Source organism: Amborella trichopoda, chromosome 3 (genome assembly GCF_054954075.1).
Source record: "Amborella trichopoda isolate Santa Cruz 75 chromosome 3, AtrichopodaSantaCruz75HAP2 v2.0, whole genome shotgun sequence".
Classification (NCBI taxonomy): domain Eukaryota; kingdom Viridiplantae; phylum Streptophyta; class Magnoliopsida; order Amborellales; family Amborellaceae; genus Amborella; species Amborella trichopoda.
Genome location: NC_142338.1, coordinates 5,382,236 through 5,401,778, shown reverse-complemented (window position 1 = coordinate 5,401,778; position 19,543 = coordinate 5,382,236). Strand labels below are relative to the sequence as shown.

Sequence of the window (19,543 nt, the reverse complement as noted above, 5' to 3'; positions counted from 1 at the left end):
AAAATGTATAAAGTTGGTCTAAAGTAATGAACAAAAAGGATTAAAATGTATAAAGTTGGTCTAAAGTAATAAAAAATAATAGATTTTTCATGTATTAAGATATATTTTAAAACTTTAAGTTTAGTGAAAAATGAAATTTAAGAACAAAAGTATAGAGATATTTTTCCTTTTTTTTAACTTTCGGCTTAAAAAATGAAATGTCATTTCCCAAATCCACGGTTTATGGCAATTACACGATAACCTTACAGATGATAAGTCTCGGACAACTCCCACCATGGTCAAGAGCTACACGTGCTCATGTGAGCTGCCCTGTGCGGGGAGTAAAGTGTACCTCAAGCATTTATGCCAAAAAAAATTCTATAAATTAAGTTGGAGCATCCCTCTCCAGCAGGGGTGGCAAAATGGACCCGGACCAGGACTCAGACCCGATCCAAGATATGAGGAGTAGATCCAATCTGGGTCTGAGTATGGGTTTAAAAATTGGATCCAGCGGATCGGGTTTGAGTCCAAATTTTTAATTTGAACATTATTTGGGTCACAATATATGAAATATATTTAAATACATAAATATTTTAATTTTTGGGTCTGATCCGAGTCCGAGTCTTGGTCCCACGCTATATTTCTAGGTCCGGTGAATTCGGATCCAGGTCTAGATCTGAGTCTCATAGAATTTTTTCTGGCTAGGGTTTGGGTCCGGCTAGACCCAACCCGACCCGTTTCCACCCATACTCTCCCGTTCACCTCCTCTTTTGGGGCCAACATCACTTTGGGTTGTGGCTTCGATTGATTTCTTTCTTTCTTCTTCGTTTTTTTATTTTTTTATTTTTCAATTTTGGTGGGAAAGCTCTCCAAGTCATTTATTCGATTTAGGATAAAGAACCATTTTTTTTATGGATTGGCAGGTATGGACATGAACCTCAAAGATTGAGTGTTGTGGCAGTTGAGCCTAATATTCTACATAACATTTTTTACAAAAATGTTTACATAAGGCATCCACATTATACTATAGAATTAAGACGCACTTTAAAACTAACTGAAAAAAGATGTTCTGATATTGGAAAACCCCTGGTATGATAATCTTGACATCAAGATGTTTTGATATTAAAAAAGAAGATGTCACACACTGAAAATAATGCATCGGTAAAATACTTTCTCGACTATCTATTTTCAAGATTTTCAAATATTCATATATCTATTTAATCCATACCATTTTAAGGGTTTGAAATTCCATATCTAGGCTTGACCATCGCAATAGTTCTCAGCACTAGAACTGCATCTATCGGGACAATTTGGATATGTGTCTAACTTTGATTGTTAAAGGTTGAGGCCTTATACAAACTACACCCTATTTTTCATAGAGAGACGATGAATGCCATGATATTTTAAAGGAGACCTTTGGTTTTTTTTCCTGAGGGGGAAGGGGGGGGGAATTCAATAGGGATTACGATTCCTTACCCGTTTTTTAAATCGTTAGTGATTTTTAATGCGTTTGATGGGAATGGAAGCCGAGACTTTAACTAGGGCCCAACTAATGCTACCACCATGACCCTAACCCCATTCTCATTTAAAGGAAACCTTTCTATATGAGTTTGTCACATGACTATTACTCTCAGCCGTCCAATCTAAATATTATAATGCCATAAGTTAAAGTCGTTGAGCTTATGATCTTGGTTAAATGGCTTGAGTATGTGCTATATTTTTTCTTTTGCTTTCATAAATCATGTTGACCTGAAATTTGGGGTACACTCACTTTTAATAAGGGCTTACTTAATAAAAAAAGAATATTTTTATTAAAAAATATATTATCGAAATATAAGAGTATTTTGATCACTTTTTTAATAAATTTTTTTTTTTTTTTTTTTTATTAGGTATGCCGATATAAGGAGTAAATAAGCTCCAAATTACAATAATTCATATGAAATTTTAAAGTAAAGTGGAATTAGGCATGACATTATGGTTGAAGCTATTTGAGCTATCCATTTTTTTCCTTTCTTAATTGAATCCTAGCCATATGAAATTTAATTAAGAAAAATTTTATATATGGGTGAGGCCCTAAACAATCAAATTAAAGCGCACGTAAAAAATTCACTAAAAGATATTGTTTTAATGCCTAAAAATCTTCAAATCGATCATCACAACCTCGAGATATATAGATATGAGAAAAAGCGGATTCTAAGTCTTGAAAATAGGGCATCTTGTGATGCATTTTCTGGTCCATCAATTTTTAAGATTTTTATGTGTTCATAGATCTGCTCGATCTACACTATTTTTTAAGCTTTAAATTTTACAATTAGAGATGAAAATAAATATTGAGACCATCATAAAGATTTTCAATACTCATAAAAAATCTTTCAATGCTATTCGAAGGTGGGCCTTATTTTGATTATTTAGGGCCTCAGCCTATCAAAAATAGTGTAGATCAAGCAGATCTAAGAAAACTTGAAAATTATCTGTCCAAAAAATGTAATACAATATGTACTACTTTTAAGACTTGAAATCCATTTTTTTCTTATGTCTATACATCATGAAGTCGAGATGATGTATTCGATAATTTTTTAGCATTGAAACAACCTCATGAAGTGAAAATTTAAGGTGTGCCTTAATTTGATGGCTCAGTACCTCACCTCTATATAAACATTTTTCTTTAATTATAAAACAACTTATGGGTTTAGTAGTTACGTATACTTTATACATGGGCGACGCCGCACTTAAATGTCTCCTCTTATTTAGAGGCCTTTAAATTAACAACCTTACCTTGAGGTGGATGTTGCCCCTCAATTTTCCAAGGGCATTATAAGCATTTAGAGAACTCATCCAAGGGCAAGGGCAAGTGCATGCATATATAGTTCAGGTGGCAAGGGCATTATAGTCATTTACAGAACTCCTCCAAGCGAATGGATATTTCAAGTGGTAAGAAAACTATCCAAGGGCATTATAGTCATTTACAGAACTCCTCCAAGCGAATGGATATTTCAAGTGGTAAGAAAACTATCCAAGGGCATTACAGTCATTGTGAGAACTTCAACTACAAGGGTAAAAGTGGAAGACGTTTTATGAGTTTCCAATATCGTGAGGGTATTTCCGTAAATTAAAGCATGAAGTAATGCGGTTGGGTTGGCAAAAAGGGCCAAATTGCGTGGAGACGTCAGCCACGAGGTTGGGCCGTGGTGGATGCCGCTTTTCGCCATTGATATTGACACCCACATTTTTGCTATTCCTGACAAATTCGTTGGTGGGATTATTGGTTCACGATACTATTTTCACCTATGTTTATGTATGAGAATAGAAAAAAAAATGTCCCCCTTTGCATTCATTCTCGTGCCACAAATAAAAACAGAGCCAAACCGGAACAGAAGAACCCAAAATTGTTAAAAAAAAGTAAAAAAAAAAAGAGCAGAACCGGACCATGAGAACCCTAAATTTTAGAAATGTTCGTACTTCCTACATTTTGCTAAAAGAGTATGTTATCAATTTACTTCCTTGAGTAAAACTCAATTTGATAGTATTTTTAAGGTCAGATTATGAGGATAGGACATCTTCAACCCAATGACTAGTTCCTGAAGAAAAGAGGGAAATTGTTAGTATATTCTAGAAAAATAAGACCCCAACATTTAATATTATTCAATTCTTGTCAAGGAAATCTACGCGTTGAGAAATTCAAAATTTTAGATTTGTATTTTGAGAAGAATTATTTTAATGATTCTTAGGTGGATCCAAATTTTCAAACTAAAAAAATCAACCCTAATTATCAAAAGAAAAAGTTTATCTAGGGCCGAAGCTGGAATAATCAAATTAGAGCCTACCTCAAAAACTTCACTATATGAGGTTGTTTTGATACCTAAATACCTTTAAATTGTTCATCTCGACATCAAGATGCATGGACATGAGAAAAATTGGATTTCAGGTTTTGAAAATAGTGTATTTTGTAACACATTTTTGGATTGTCAATTTTCAAGGTTTTCAAGTTTTCATAGATCTGTCGATCTTTACTATTTTTAAAGCTTTAAACTTTATAAATAAAGATAAACATATATTTTAAGGCTACCACAAAGATTTCTAGTATTGAAACCATATTTCCCGACCCTATTTGAAGTTAGGCTCTAATTTGGTTGTTTAGAGCCTAGGCTCTATACAAACTACACTCAGAATATTTGATTGATAAACGATTATATGCTGGGAGCATAGATTGTATTTGTTAAAAACCCTGGCAACGAGTATGTTTGAGAAACCAAATTTTGGAACCTCCTCAACCTAGCGATCAGCCATTAAAATGGTGTATGATATAACATTCTAGGAACGAATAAAAGCCCACAAGTTTTTGGGTTCTCAAGTCCAAGGGTCTATTTGAATGACAATTATCTTATCTAAAATTAATATGTCTTAGTGATATTGTTTTATTAGCTATTTTGTAGATATCTTGTACTATGTATCATATTATTTAGATATTTAACTTTTCAATGATTTTTAGTTATTTTTAGTTATTTTTAGTTATTTCTGGTCGAGAATATATGATGTTCAGAAAATTATTTTGTATAAAGGGAAAACAACTTTTCAGAAAGAGACATTTACATGTAAAATTGCCTATAAATTTATCTCAAATAACTTTATAGCGGACATGGCCAAAAAAGTAAATAAATAAATAAAAAATTAAAAAGAGAAATTTACGTGTAAAATTGCCTTTAAGTTTTTCTTAAATAACTTTATGGTAGATACAGCCAAACAACAGATAATTCGTTATCATGATTAATTTTATTGAAACAGATTATTCGCAATAATCAATACGTCCAAACAGACCCTAATTATTTAAAAACTCAAAATTTTATTTTAAATGCTTATCTTCTTACTATAATGTGGGTCCAAAAACTTTTTACCAACAAAATCCGCCCTTTTGGACGGTTAAATGTAAGTGTTTAGAAGTCCAAATTTCTAAATTTTTATAGCACTTATCTTATAATAAAGTGAATCCCAAAATTTCTGACCAAAAAAAATCTTCCCATTGCGGCATTACATGTAAGGTATGTTCATGTGCGAGCAAGCTATACCGCTATATTTAATTTGATTAAAATTTAATTTAGTATTTTTATTTCAAATTTAAGCCATTACTATCGTTCATTTAATTTTTTTTAACGTTATTTCGATTTTTCCTGAGGTTCTTTTGGATGAGCTAAAGAAATGAAATTCTGATTTTAGATATGAATAGTCAGCATGTAAAGTCCCTTTCCTCTTCCTTAATTCTTCCTTTTCATTTTTTATGCCTGCTATTATTTTCCTTATTAGCTTGTGTTTTTAAAATCAGGAAGGGGATAAAATATTAGAGACATTCAAGCAAAGATGTATATGATTTCCTAGCAACTTTATCATGTTATTTAGATAACAAATTAAAGAGTGTAAGTAAGGAAATTTCAAAGACGAGTATACAGAAAGAGAGAGTGACTGGGAAAGGGATTGGGGTCGTAGTAGTAGAACCCCATACATCAATTGTACGTTGTGGTTTTCATTTTCACCTACACATTCAAAATCCACTAACCATTTAAAAAATGAATAAGGATACATCAATTGTACGTTGTGGTTTCCATTTCTACCTACACATTCAAAATCCACTAACCATTTAAAAAATAAATAAAGACATGTATTCTCTACTACATTACCTAAAAATAAAAAAAAAACAAAAAGACAGAGAGTGAGTGAGAGGTTTTAGAAAATTTGGAAGGAAAAACTAAAGTGGCAATAGTTTGGAAAGTCATAATCCTATTCTATTTAGTATAAATCAAGTAATCAGCCCTTCCATTAAAAAGTACTATAAAAATAAAAATTTCCCAAATTATAATAGAGAAAATTATTGTATTTTTAGACCATGCAATAAGATATTGGATTTGAATTGTATAGGAAGCATTCTTGTGTGAAAACCATGCGAAGGTTGCCATCAACCTTGATTAAAAATCAAGGTTGACCAACCTTGTTTCATCTCTATCCTGGTCGATGAGGGCTTTTGAGAGATCACCTAAATTATTTTATCTTCAAGCATACTAGACCACACGGTTAAACCTGATACTTGGCAATTCTTTGTCCTTTTTTCCCAAAAAAAATCTATCCAAAACGATGGAAAATAATCACGTGGAAAGAAAGTAATGGTTTTAAATTAGGAGTGGTTGGTTTTTGAAAACTAAATGTTGGGGTGGCAATGGACCAGGACCCGACCTGGGACCCAAGGGGTAGACCCTATCTGGGTCCAGGTATAGATCCAAAAATTGGACATGGTTGGTTGCGTCCAGGTCTGGTAATTTTTTTTGGGTCCCAATATATAAAATATATCTAGATATAGTTAAATACATAAATATTTTAATTTTTAGGTCGGGATATATTAGGTTTGGGTCCAGATCCAGGTCCCACACTATATTATTTGGTCTGGGTTTAGGTCCGAATTCGGATCCAGGTCCCATATCATTTTCTTGGGGCACCTGTTGCCAATGGGTGTTACATCTTCATCGAAACTGCTAATCTTATAATACCACCATGAAAAATGAGCAACAAACGGATAACCAATACAAAAATTTATCAAAATACATATGAGAGATGAACTATTAACTGTGTACTCATATCCTTTCATTTAATTTCAAAACACGTATCAAACTATACATGAACATGGGTTAGAATGATTGAAAAAGCGTAAAAATATTAAAATTAGATGTATTTTGATAAATTTTAAAAAAATATAAACAAGCTCATACTAGAAATGCTTAGAATGGAATAAGCTTGTTTTAAAATGGTTAATACTAAAGCAGTGCTGAAAGTTAACATTTAAAAAGAAAAGAAAAAGAAAGTTATATCACTGCTTATATTGTAAAATACATGAATTGAGCAAATCTCATACAATTATTTAAAAATAGTGGTACTTGTTATTTATTTCTTCCAAAAATGTCGAGGTGGAAAAAGGCTCTCATAGAGCATCTTCCTTCAAAGGGCAGCCACTAGACAATAATTAAATATAAAATAAAATAAAATGAAATCGATTCTTGGTTATTAGTTTATTATTTATTTTTATTTGGAGTTTTGAACGTGTACACATCAGCATCTGGTTTAGTGCGTAAAAGACGCGTCGTCTCGACGTCGGCTTTACGTCAACCAAGTGGTAAACAGGCACGGTTCTTAGTATTTCCATCCAAAATATTGGTCCTGACAACAAATATTGTATGTACGGGTTATATCCCACTTATAAACGCGTGTACCTTGTAAAAGAAAAAAAAAATTTACATAAAGATCAAAAATCCATCGAACAAAATAATTTTAATACTGAAAAACCTTTTGATTGATTATATCAACATCGACATGTACGGTCATGAAAAATAGAATGATTTTAACTCTAAAGAATAATACATTTTACAACATATTATTTACACAATTTATTTATAATATTTTCATATATTTTATAGATCTACTTGATTTTAACCATTTTTTAAATTTAAAATTTGATAATTAAATATAAAAATAGATTTTGAGATAATCCTAATAACATTTTACATCAAAATTATATACCTTGATAAAATTTAATGGGCACCATACCTCTACACCTACGGAGGCATCTGTATGCCAACTACACCCTAAAAGAAAATATATGGGATTGTATACAGTTAGATCATTTATCTTTGATACAAAGATGTCGCAGCTAGTTACAACTATCCGATGTGAAATCTGAAAGCCTAGGTGTGTAACGAAATTTGAAGTTTGAGCTTGGTCAATGAAATAAATGTAGCTATCCAATTTTATATCAAATGGTCAAAATTAATTATGACCACCATGTACCAAAAGTAAATAGTTTCATTGTATACTTTTCCCAAAATATATAAATCATTGTTTTAAAACTCAGAATTCGGTCATAGATCACCCCATCTAGGGGTTGCAATGGACCGACCCAGGACCTAGGGGTAGATCCCATCCAGGTCTGGGTATGGGTCCAAAAACTGGATTCGACAGGTGGGGTCCAGGTCTAAATCTTGGACCCAAACACTATTTGGGTTCAGGTCCAGATCTGGGTCTGATAATATTTTTTGGGTCTCAATATATGAAATATATTTAAATATAGTTGATGTATAGATATTTTAATTGTTGGGTCGGATCCAAGTCTAGGTCCAAATCCTACACTATATTTTTGGGTTTTGGTCTGGATTTGGGTTTGGTGAATTCGGATCCGAGTTTGGGTCTAAGTCCCATATCATTGTTTTCGGGTTTGGGTTTGGGTCCCACATCATTTTTAAGTATGGGTATGGACTCGACCTGTTGCCACCCTTACAACCATCCACTTGATCAATTTGGATCAACCAAACCAGTGATCTGGATTTGTTGAATTGGATGAAATCAATAAAAAAAAGTAATATCAAAAAATAAAAAATAAAAATTTTATATAAAATTGCAACCTTTAAAAAAACAGTATGGTGACAAGCTTAATTTTTCATATTAAGTTCCTTGAGAAATCCCTGTATTACAGGTATTCAAGGATTGATAAGAGATCATAAGGGTATGTTGTTATCCTATTCCAAACCGCGTGATGTGGGTACAAACAATGGAGTAGAGGCTATAGCACCTTTCGAGGGATTAAAACTTATTCTCATCTTCTGAATGCCCCAAGATCATTGAAGGGGGAATCTGCAAACACCATTGCTTGGAGTAAAGGAACGGCAAGGATTTCTTAGAGTGTTGATGAAATAAGAGGGCTCTTGTCTGGGGAGAATATGGATTTATGTCATTGTTTTAGGAGAACTTGACCTTGAGGACGATATGTTAGCTAAAGGAGAAGCTCATCAACACTCATAAGTGGTCACCCGATTTTCATAATTTTATTTGTGAACTTTTTGTTCTTTTTTCATTTATCCATGGAAAGTTACATGTTAATGCTCAAAAAAAGAAAAACAATATAAAAAATTATTTTAATAGGGTTGTAAAGCTATCAAAAATAAGTAATGCCTTGAAAATTGATGATTTGGTGTCACAAAATCATCAAATCGATCATCTTAACCTTGAACATTATGATTATAGAAAAAAAAAGATTTCATGCTCTAAAAATAGTATATATTGTAACACCTTATGTAAATCAACTATTTCGTCATAAAAATAAATATTCATAAATCCACAAAATCTATATCATTTTTTAAACTACAAATTTAATAACTACATATGGAAATTGAATCACGAGGTTTTGAGGTGAGGCCTACTTTTTCTTCACTTAATAGAAAAAGTAGTAGGTGAGGAGACTCGTATCACCAACAAACTCAATCTAGATGGGCAATTCACGATCCAGAACAATATCTTTTTTCAGAATTGATGATCTAAACACGTCATCCGCCCATGTCATGGAAACCTAGGTGGTCAAAATGAGTGCTTCTAGTTTCCCCACCCATGTTTTGGGTGGCGATATAAAACAAAAACTGGATTATTGAAAACTTGGGTTGGGTCAACTAGTCCCAAGACTACACAATAAAATATTGAGAGACGCCGACATTGAAAAGCTCGAGGGGCATTCGTAGTCAGCCTTTGCTCACATTTCTTTGAGCCCTGGCCTCCTGTCTAAGCTCGGCTCCTTGGCTTATTAGCTCAACCAAAACTCAAGCCTCTCTCTCTCTCTAGCCCCTCTCTCTCTCTAGCGTCTCTCTCTTCTTGCTTGTATTGGGGAATCAAGATACAAAGGCTGTTCATTGCTTGTATTGGGGAATCAAGATACAAAGGCTGTTCTTTGTTGCCTCTCTCTCTCAAAATAAGGATTCGGAACATTTTATTTCTCCATCTCTCAATATCTCCCGCATTATTTAAGTCAGTGTTTAAAAAATTGGAAAATCAAAGTTTATTTTGGATTTGTAATCATTGATTTGGATTAGTGAACCGGATAGATTCTTGTGGAAATATTGTTCCCTAAAATAAGTACATGTTTCTATATTCCACAATTCTCTAGAATGAGAAACGATTTGAAATAAATAAATAATGATTTTAATTAAAAGTATAAATAATAGAAAGTAAAATGGATAAGCAGCACACTATTTGGGTGATCTAGAATGACCTTTTTCACGAAAAACTCGCCTGATTATCTGTTGGAATTGAGTGAGTATATGGGATGTAGAACGATTCCTATTTGTGACTAGAAATCGGTCAGTCAATCCGATTTATGGAGTGATGATTCCCCGTTAGGCCCGGCAAATTTTGAAACAATGCTTTAAATTTGAAAGGTCATCCTCTCTCTCTCTCTTTTTCTCGCTTTCTTTAAATAAGCATTAAGGGTGACTCTCTAATGAGACCACTTCATGAAGAAAGGAGATTTATTGAGATCCCAATGCCAACTACTCTTGAAAGTTATGGAGGGAAAAGATGAAGTCGAAGTTCTTTCACATTAAACGTTAGAAGAAATTGGATTTTGGGTGGCAAAAAGTAGAGAGAGAAAGAGAGAGAAGAATCCCACTTTATAGTCGACCATAAACTGATAGGAAAGAGAATAACCGAGCAAAGGAAGAAGCTGAAAAATAAAGTATGAATGGGCAGTACAAATTATTTCCACCTGGTGCCTTTGCCTGTGATGCTGCCCTTCTTGGCTGTTCCAATCTCTCTCTCTCTCTCTCTCTCTCAACTTTATCGTTATTGCTTTTGCTTTTCACGGCCTCTTTGTACTCTTTTGATCAAATTAATGCATTCCGATCCATTGGGGGAAAGAGAGAGAGAGGGAGGAGGGAGGGAAGGAAGGAGACGGGTGGCGATCATATATATCGGTGCGGTTCGTATAGAGTCTATGCTCTAAATAATCAAATTAGAACCTACCTTCATGTAGCATCGAGAAATGTGGTTTTAATATTGAAAATCTTTGTGATAATCTTAAAATATAATTTTATCTTTATTTATAAAGTTTAAAGCTTAAAAAATAGTGGAGATCGATATATCAATGAGAACTTGAAAATCTTGAAAATTAATGGTCTAAAAATGCATTACAAAGTACACTATTTCCAAAACTTTACAATCCATTTTTTTCTCATGGACATACATCTTGATGTCGAGATGATCAATTTCCATAATTATATATATATATATATATATATATATATATATAAATAAAGGATCTTGTCAGTTCACGGGCTGACAGCTACAATATCAACTAATAGTCCAAATTCTATCTTGGCCCAATCCAATAGTCAATATCTCATTTTGTATTTTTATTTTCATTTTTTTTATACAAATCCAAATCACTTGAATTTTTGAGTATCTATTCTTCAAAATAAGAGACTCTAATAAAAATATATAATAATAATAGTAATTTACAAAATATAAGTTGCTCAAAATACCCTTGAAACTTTTCAGGGGTATATTGATCAATTTATATTTTGTGAATTATTTTTTTATATTTTTATTAGGTGTGCCTTGATGAGAAGAATGAACTCTTAAAATTTCTAGTGATTTTGATTATTAGAAAAAAAAATGCAAATTTAAATGTGAAATGAAGTTGTAACCATCTGATCGGGCTAAATTGAATCTAGACCGTTGGCTGACACTGTAGTTGTCGGCCTGTAGGCTAACAAGATTATATATATATATATATATATATATATATATCTGAGAAAGTATAAAGGCAGTTTCCTTTTTATACAAGGAAGTCACATTAATCTTGACTATTGGATATGAAATTGGGTGGCTGCAATTGACCAAACTCAAACTTCAAAAGAATTTTTTTCAAACTTTATGACAAATCTAAGCTATCAAATTTCATATTGGATAGTTGTGAGTAATTGCGACCACCTTGTATTAAAGGTAAATGGTCTCATTATGTACAAATTTTGTTAGGGTGCTCACACTATAGAGTATTTTATATTTCTAATCTATAAATTTTGAACACCTATACACCTTTATTTCATACATTTAGCATTATAAAGATAATTTTAATCATTTAGAGGGGTGTAACATTATCCATATGGAGTGTGACATCACCCACATGGACCACATTCTTTTGTGAGGTCATGAAAGGGATTGGAGGTTGTTGATGAACATAAGACCACAAATATAGCTATGTATCATAGATAACTAGATATTGACCCTAAATAAAGTCATCTGACCAGAGATTTATTAAAAAAAAATTACTCAACCATATATCATAGACCACAGATGTTCCATGGTTCAAGTTCATCTTAGATTACGGATGATCTACTATCATAAAACGGAAGATATATCCATGGATAAAAAAAGGATCAACTCTCTCCCTCTCTTTCTATTTTTTGACTTACGGATATTATATATATATATATATATATTTGGCGTAGCCCTACTAGCCTATATTTACATATGAGCCCAACAGCCCAAATTTAATACAGGCCGATCTGACGATCGTAACCTCATTTTGTATTTCAATTGTAATTTTTTCTTTCAATAAATCCAAATCACATGAAATTTTAGGCATCCATTTTTCTCATCAAGGCGCATCTAATAAAAGTATTAAAAAAATAATTTGTAAAATATAAATTGACAAAAATACCCCTTAAAATTTTTCAAGGGTATTTTGGTCAATTTATATTTTACAAATTATTTTTTTGACATTTTTATAACATTATTATTATTTTAAAGAACACAATCTCAAATTTTCAAGTGATTTGGATATATATAAAAAATATTAAAATTAAAATACAAAATATAATCGTAATCATTGGATTGGCTCAGATTGTTGGACTTATATATATATATATATATATATATATATATATATATATATATATATATATATATATATATATGGGTTTGTCTAGAGTTAACAACCACTCAAAATAAAAAGGTTCAAGTTAGAAGGGATTGTGATGGGTATATTTATCAAAATAATGATTATTTTTTATTAAAAATTTATTTAAATAGGTATTTCATTAAGCAAAGGTAAATTTGAAATTTTCACAAAAATACAATTTCCAAAATGTCTTGGAACTTTATTTGGAGGGTGCACTTGTCTTTTAGTTAAAATTTTAAGTTTACCTCTTATGGAGATGACAAAAGTATTATTTGTATCGTAGTAATATTTATAAAATTACCCCACAAAAATAACTATTTAAAAAAAATTAGGCTACAAAATTAATAAATCCACCATTTACAGCTCTCTCTATCTTAACCTTTGTAATTTGAATGGTTGTGAAGTTTAGATTATCCTTTTATATATATATATATATATGTGTGTGTGTGTGTGTGTGTGTGTGTGTGGTTATGTTAGGGTAAGCCTAAATATGATATTTCCTTAAAGTACTCAATATTTTTAGGCACTTGATACCCTCACTCTATCATGTAGTAACTTTTTGGCATACAAGTATTTTAGATAATTAATCAAGAACAAAATAGAGATTATTGATAGAAAGAGAAGTATTTATTAAATATAGTGGAAGATAACATCATCCACATGATGTGTGACAACACCCACATAGAATTATGATTGCTTGTCAACCATTACTGAAATAACATTAGTTTATTATAAAAGTATATATCATATCCCTTCTAAGGATGAAAAATATATTTGTTTTAAAAAATTATATTGCAAAATAGACTATAAGTGTTCAAAAATATTAGGTATATTAAAAAAATATTTATATATATGTAAAATACCCATTCGTTACGATCCAAGATGGACCAAGATCCAAAACTCACTGGATTGGATCTGTCATATGAACGTGGATTCTACCCACCAGGTCCAATTCATGAGCTCGACCTGACGGGTTGACCCTACCTAATTGCCAGGAATGACTTTTAATATCAATATCTAAAGTAAGGGCGGTACCATGAAAAGGTATCCACACCAAAACCAGGTAGATCACGAAAAGGTACCAAAATACACTCAACTCATTGCCCATGAATGGTGCGTAAAACTTGGAATCATATTCAATAATTCACCAGTCACGCTTGAAAAAGGAGCCAAAAGAGCAAGTGCAACATGGTATCTTGAGGTTACTTAAGTGATGCCACTAAAATTTTAAAAGTTTTAATATATCCATGCAATAATTACAACTCAGGATCTAATCTTGCGCCATTTTTACATATCTGATTTTTGGTTTGGACAACATTATGTGATTTTATTAATGATAAAATATTACAGCAAAGTCAAACAAAAATAACATCTGAAATCACCAACGACTGAAGAGAGACACCTCTTTTTTCCAGAGAGTCAGCTACCGCATTACCTCCCTGATAAATATGTCTAAAAGAGCTAGACAAGCCACTTGAGAAATCTCTATAACTTCCAACCAAATTGATCTCAATCTCCACGTCCACATACGGAATTGCACCAATTGATTACATTCATAGGATCCTCTTCTATGACATATGGTACAAGGATATTTTGTTCCTTAATAAATTTTAAGCCCTTGTAAGACCGCTAAAAGTTTAGCTCCATTTGCATTTTTTTTCACCCCACAGACGTGCAAAACAAAAAACAGTTTCACCTCAAAAATCTCTCACAATACCCTCAAGTCCAACTGATCCCGGATTCCCAAATGAGCTTCCATCACAGTTCAATTTGAAGCTGCTTATCATCGGAGCTTCCCATCTTCATCTATGTCTGACCTTTACCACTGATTGTTTTATAATATTGATAATATTGACCTCCATGTCTACTTTAGAAACATCAAATCCTTCATTTGCAACTGAAAATCAACTCTATGAAGTATGTTGTATTTGGTTTTAAACAATATCTCTCCATAAATACACCTTTAACAACTCTCATATTTCTTTCCAACCACACGTCTCATAAAATTGCTGCCCTACCGATCTGAAAAATCGAATTACCAGCTTATGCAACCCATCATAAGACAATTGCTCATTAATGTTCATATGACTCTATGGCAAAGAACCCACAATACCAACCTTATGAAAAACCAACACCATACGTCATAAGTAAATTGGTAATGAAAAAACAAATGATCCATACTCTCATCACTTTCTTTACTAAGCAAACAAATGTCAGTTACAAATCTGCCCCTTCTCATAAGCTCGTCCACTGTCAACGACTTTCCTTGAAACCAAACCCAGAGAAAAAGTTTCACTTTTTGTGGTGACACACCAAACTCACCTATTTATTTGTGGCCCCCCTCAAAATCTATTTTGAAATATAACATTAAAATACTATATTTATTATAAAAAAAGTAAAACTTAAGTATAAAACATAAAAACATATGAAAATATTTTAAAATTTTAAAAATAGGAGAAGGTTTTTCTATTAATTTCCCTGTTTTCACCCTATTTTCCTCAAAAAAATCTATTTATCCTGGCAAATTTCACATCACAATTCTCTCTCTCTCCCCAATGTGTTTTCCCCTTCAAGTTTTAATTGAATAAAGCCAAACGATATTCTACTCCTCCGGGAGTATATTGTTGGGTAAAACCCACTTAGGATTAGCTTTTAGGCGGCAAATTTTGGAGATATAAACTCTTTACCATATAAATTGACCTCAATTTCTAAATTGGCTAATTTTTTTTTCTAATTACACCTTCTAAACACTTTAAAAAATAATTTTACAAAATTGAATAGTCCAAATTTTAGAAGGTGAAATCAAAGTGTTAGAGACCTCAAATTCTTTTTCCTTTTTTTTTTATATAAAATTCATCTAGTGATTCTTAAAGGGTGCGGTTTCTATAAGGTCGCAACTTTAAATAATCCAATTAAGGCACACTTCCAAATTTTACCATAATATGTAATTTTGTTGTAAATTTTTTTAAAAATTATCTTAAAATATATTTTCATATATAATTAAAAAAATTTAAATTTTAAAATGATTAAAATCAAGTAGATCTATAAACATATGAAAATCTTAAAAATAGACGGTCTAGATAATGTGTTGCAAGATGCACTATTTATAGAACTAAAAAACTTTTTTTTGATAAGGGTTTTTCAACATTAAAACAATTTTTTGTTTGTTAAGGGTTTTTCAACCTTAAAACAATTTTTTGGATAGATTTTTGAGATGCATCTATAATTCTACATTTTAAAGGTGCAACTTTATATAAACTTTTCCCATCCTTAAATAGCTGCCAAAATTTCAAATTGAAACAGTTGGCTGAGGGAAAATAAGCCAACTCTGAGCATAGTATTCGTGCTCTTAGATACTATATATAAGTGAGAGATTAATTGGCAAAGGCTCAAGCCGAGCTGATCAGAGGAGTCGAGCCATGAAAAGACGGTGCACCAAACGATAAGATCGTAGGCCAACTGGCCATAGTCCACGTGGACAAACAATAGACTGACACGTGTACGGAGAGCATTCACGGTAGCGACTTCATAGAAAGCGAGATGCGGTCAGATAGGGCGGCCGAGAGGACGACAAATCCATCAACAAGGAATTCAGGGCAAATTATGCCCCATAATACCCCTAGGATCTGCTTTATTACCTAGAATGTGTCGATTGAGTGGACTTAATGACGAAAATGCCCCTTTCGCCTTCAATTCTTCGAACGCTTCACAAAACCAAGATGCATTAGGTGAGTGATTAGATCGGTTCTGTTTAGGGGAAAACAAACGGATAATTTTTTAAATTCGGGTAAGTGTTTTAATAGATAGTGACTGCAGGTTCCGAGACGCCCGAGTTCCAGGCCGGCTAAGTGCCAGGCTCCAATGATTCATGGGACGATCAAGCAAGCAGTCTTAGAAGTAGGTTCTCTCCTCTCTTTTGTCATGTTAACGGTGGGAATCCTATCAGGGCCTCTAACCACCAATGCCTCAAGCCCATTCCCAAGTCCTTGAAGTCGATTCTGTTTATGGATCTCTCTATATCTTTAAGGCTTTGCCAAGCCTCATAGTCCTATAGAGGTGGTATCTGACATGGGTTTGGTACCGTTGAGTTCGAGATTGATCCTAGGCTTTTAAACAACTTTTATAATAAAAATGTGAGATTTCACCCGTTAACAGACAATCCCAACGATTCTTTTTTTTTTTCTTAAAAAAAACCATATATAAGCCAGCAATTCTATTTATTTTCATGGAAAACTATATACCAAAATCTTGTAACATGAAACAGGCCTACGTACCCAACACCGACTGGAAAATAAAGACCAGGGGCATTATTGTCATCTCACATAATCCTCATTCGGAAGCGGACGGTCTAAAAAAACTCTGACGAGGACTGTCTTGTCCTTGATTGCATTTGGCAAAGGTAATTTAGTAATAGTGATGAAAGGGTAAAAGAAAATTACTTGGGCATGGTTGGTTATATCGGTGCAAAGGTGTGGTGTTTACATGAGAGAGAGAGAGAGAGAGAAAAAGAGAGAGGAACTTTTGGGAAACGTCCGAAACGCGTTTTAGAGAGAGAAAGAGGTGGGAAGGAGGGGGTCCCTCCATTGCCGACTTTCTCCAAAAATCCTTTAAAGGACGCCTCGTCTCTCTCTCTCTCTAGAGTTATATACGCCCTCTGCAAGATACCCTCTCAAAATACACAGGCCCTTTCCTTTTGGGGTCGAAGAAAAATTGCAAATTTTTCTGTTATTTTTCTTCTCATGAAACCCCCCCAATATCCATTTTTCTTTTAACCATCTTTCTTCTCTCCCGGAAAATCAATTTTCCGGGTTTCGATTTCGTCGTTTCCCTGCAAAACTCTGGTTTTTAGCTATTTTTCTTCTTCGTCTCTCTCTCTCTGGAAACTCTCAAGTTCTGTCCATTTCTCTGTGATCATGAAAAGGTCTAATTTTTAGGCCTTTTTCTTCTTCATCTCTCTGAGAAATCTTAGTTTTCCGGCCACTATTATTTTGTGTTAAATAAGATCAAATTCCAGCCATTTCTCTCTCTCTCTCTACGGCAAAGTTTTTTTTACCTATTTTTCCTTGAAAACCGGTTTCCAGGCGATTTTCGAAACAAATCTCTCTCTAAAAATGGCCCAGAGAGAGAAAGACGTTACCGACTGCGAGGTTCCCGAAACCCATCAGAACCGTTTTGGAGAGGCCGGAATCCTGACTCCGACACCGTGTCCGTCTGTGTCAGGAGCCGGAGACAAGAGATCCGGCTGTGTCCCCTCATCTGAGAGGGCGGGAGAGAGAGTTCTCTCTGTCCCCGCCTTTAGTTCTGAAAAAATAAGCCGTAAAAGACCAGAGGAATCGCCTGAAAATCCGACACGGTATCCGAATCGGTGTCAGAGTTGCCGGAAAAGGGTAGGGTTGACCGGATTCCGATGCCGGTGTGGCGATTTATTCTGTGGAGAACACAGGTATTCCGATCGACACGTTTGCAGCTTTGATTATAAAGCCGTTGGCAAAGAAGCTATAGCGAGAGAGAATCCTGTGGTCAAGGCCGCTAAGATCATCAAGATTTGAGGTAATTTTTCTCAATTCCTCATTAAATTAGTTTTTTCAATTTTGGTGGAGAATGGGAATTTTAGACTAAACATTTTTATTTTTCTTGAATTGTTTATTTTTTCTAGTTCTTGGATTTTTTTTTGTTGAATTGATATTAAGGCTTAGATTTCTTGAGCTTGGGCTTGGAACTTGCCCTTTTATGTTTTCTTGTCTAATTTATTTGTTTAGGGTATTTTGTAAATTTTTAAAATGGATTTATATAATTTATATTTATCTATATTAAAATGGATTTATATAATTTATATTTTAAAATTTTTTTAAAAAAATTTCATACAACCATCCAATTTGAAATTTCATGCCTTTATATATTTTGCCAAAAAAAAAATAAAATAAATCCCTATACGTTGTTGATTTTTGTTGTCTTAACTCTTTTAGTTCTTTTCTTGAATGGATGGTCCGGATTTATGGGTTTCTAAGGAGTGTTCCTATGTGCAGAGGACGGATTATGAATCGAACGGTGAAGAATCGATTTCGTGTGGTGCTACGCGGCCTTTGATTTCCCCAATGCTAAAACCCCAAATCTAAGCCGTCCAATCCTGTGAACGTGTGGCCTGGAAGGCGTCTCTTTGGTGAAACGCCACCAAACTTGTCGTCAGTGAGAATGAAAAGAGGATGGCTTTCCATTATTACCGTTTTATGCCTGTAGCCTTGGTTCTTAGTTACGGACCAAATTTTTTTTTCTTAATTTCGGAAATAATATTATAACTAAAAAAAAGTCCTCATGGACGGAAATAGCCCACCTCTTTTGCTTTTTTTCTCACACACTTTTTTTCGCATTTTGATTTTTGAGTTTGGGTTTGAAATTACGACTTGTAAACTGCTTGTTATTAACGCTATGAGCTTTAAAGGGCATTATAGTCATTCTAGTGTATTATCTTTTTTGGCTCTCTGGATTGTGGGGTATTTTGGTCAGATTTGAAAAAAAGAAAAGGGTCTTTGTGTGACCAAAATACCCCCTCAAGCTAGGCTGATTGAGAACAAATTATTTATAATATGGCGAAAATACCCTCAACTGATACCTGCGATCTGGTTTTTTGTCCTTTTTGGGCATGTGGTTTTTTGTCCTTTTTGGGCATGTGGTGAATACGCGTTCGCATAGGAAAGGGTCTTGTTGGTTATTTATATGATATTTAAAGGATAATTTGGTCACTAAAACAATAATAATAATGATAATAATATGTGTCGCTGGGAAAAAGAAGGGAAAGAGGCGTGATGCTCG

The 19,543-nt window shown here is 33.3% G+C and overlaps 1 protein-coding gene across 1 annotated transcript; it reads left to right on the top strand.

Moving 5' to 3' along the window:
* The first annotated feature begins 17,404 nt into the window (after positions 1-17,404).
* LOC18439931 (zinc finger A20 and AN1 domain-containing stress-associated protein 11) lies at positions 17,405-18,844 on the top strand. Its single transcript, XM_006850086.4, has 2 exons — positions 17,405-18,283; positions 18,760-18,844. The coding sequence occupies exon 1, from the start codon at positions 17,845-17,847 to the stop codon at positions 18,280-18,282; it is 438 nt and encodes a 145-aa protein (XP_006850149.1). The 5' UTR covers positions 17,405-17,844; the 3' UTR covers position 18,283; positions 18,760-18,844.
* Positions 18,845-19,543: the final 699 nt, after the last annotated feature.

Coding starts and splice junctions, on each gene's coding strand:
- LOC18439931 (XM_006850086.4), top strand. CDS start 17,845: ATGGCCCAGAGAGAGAAAGACGTTACCGACTGCGAGGTTCCCGAAACC.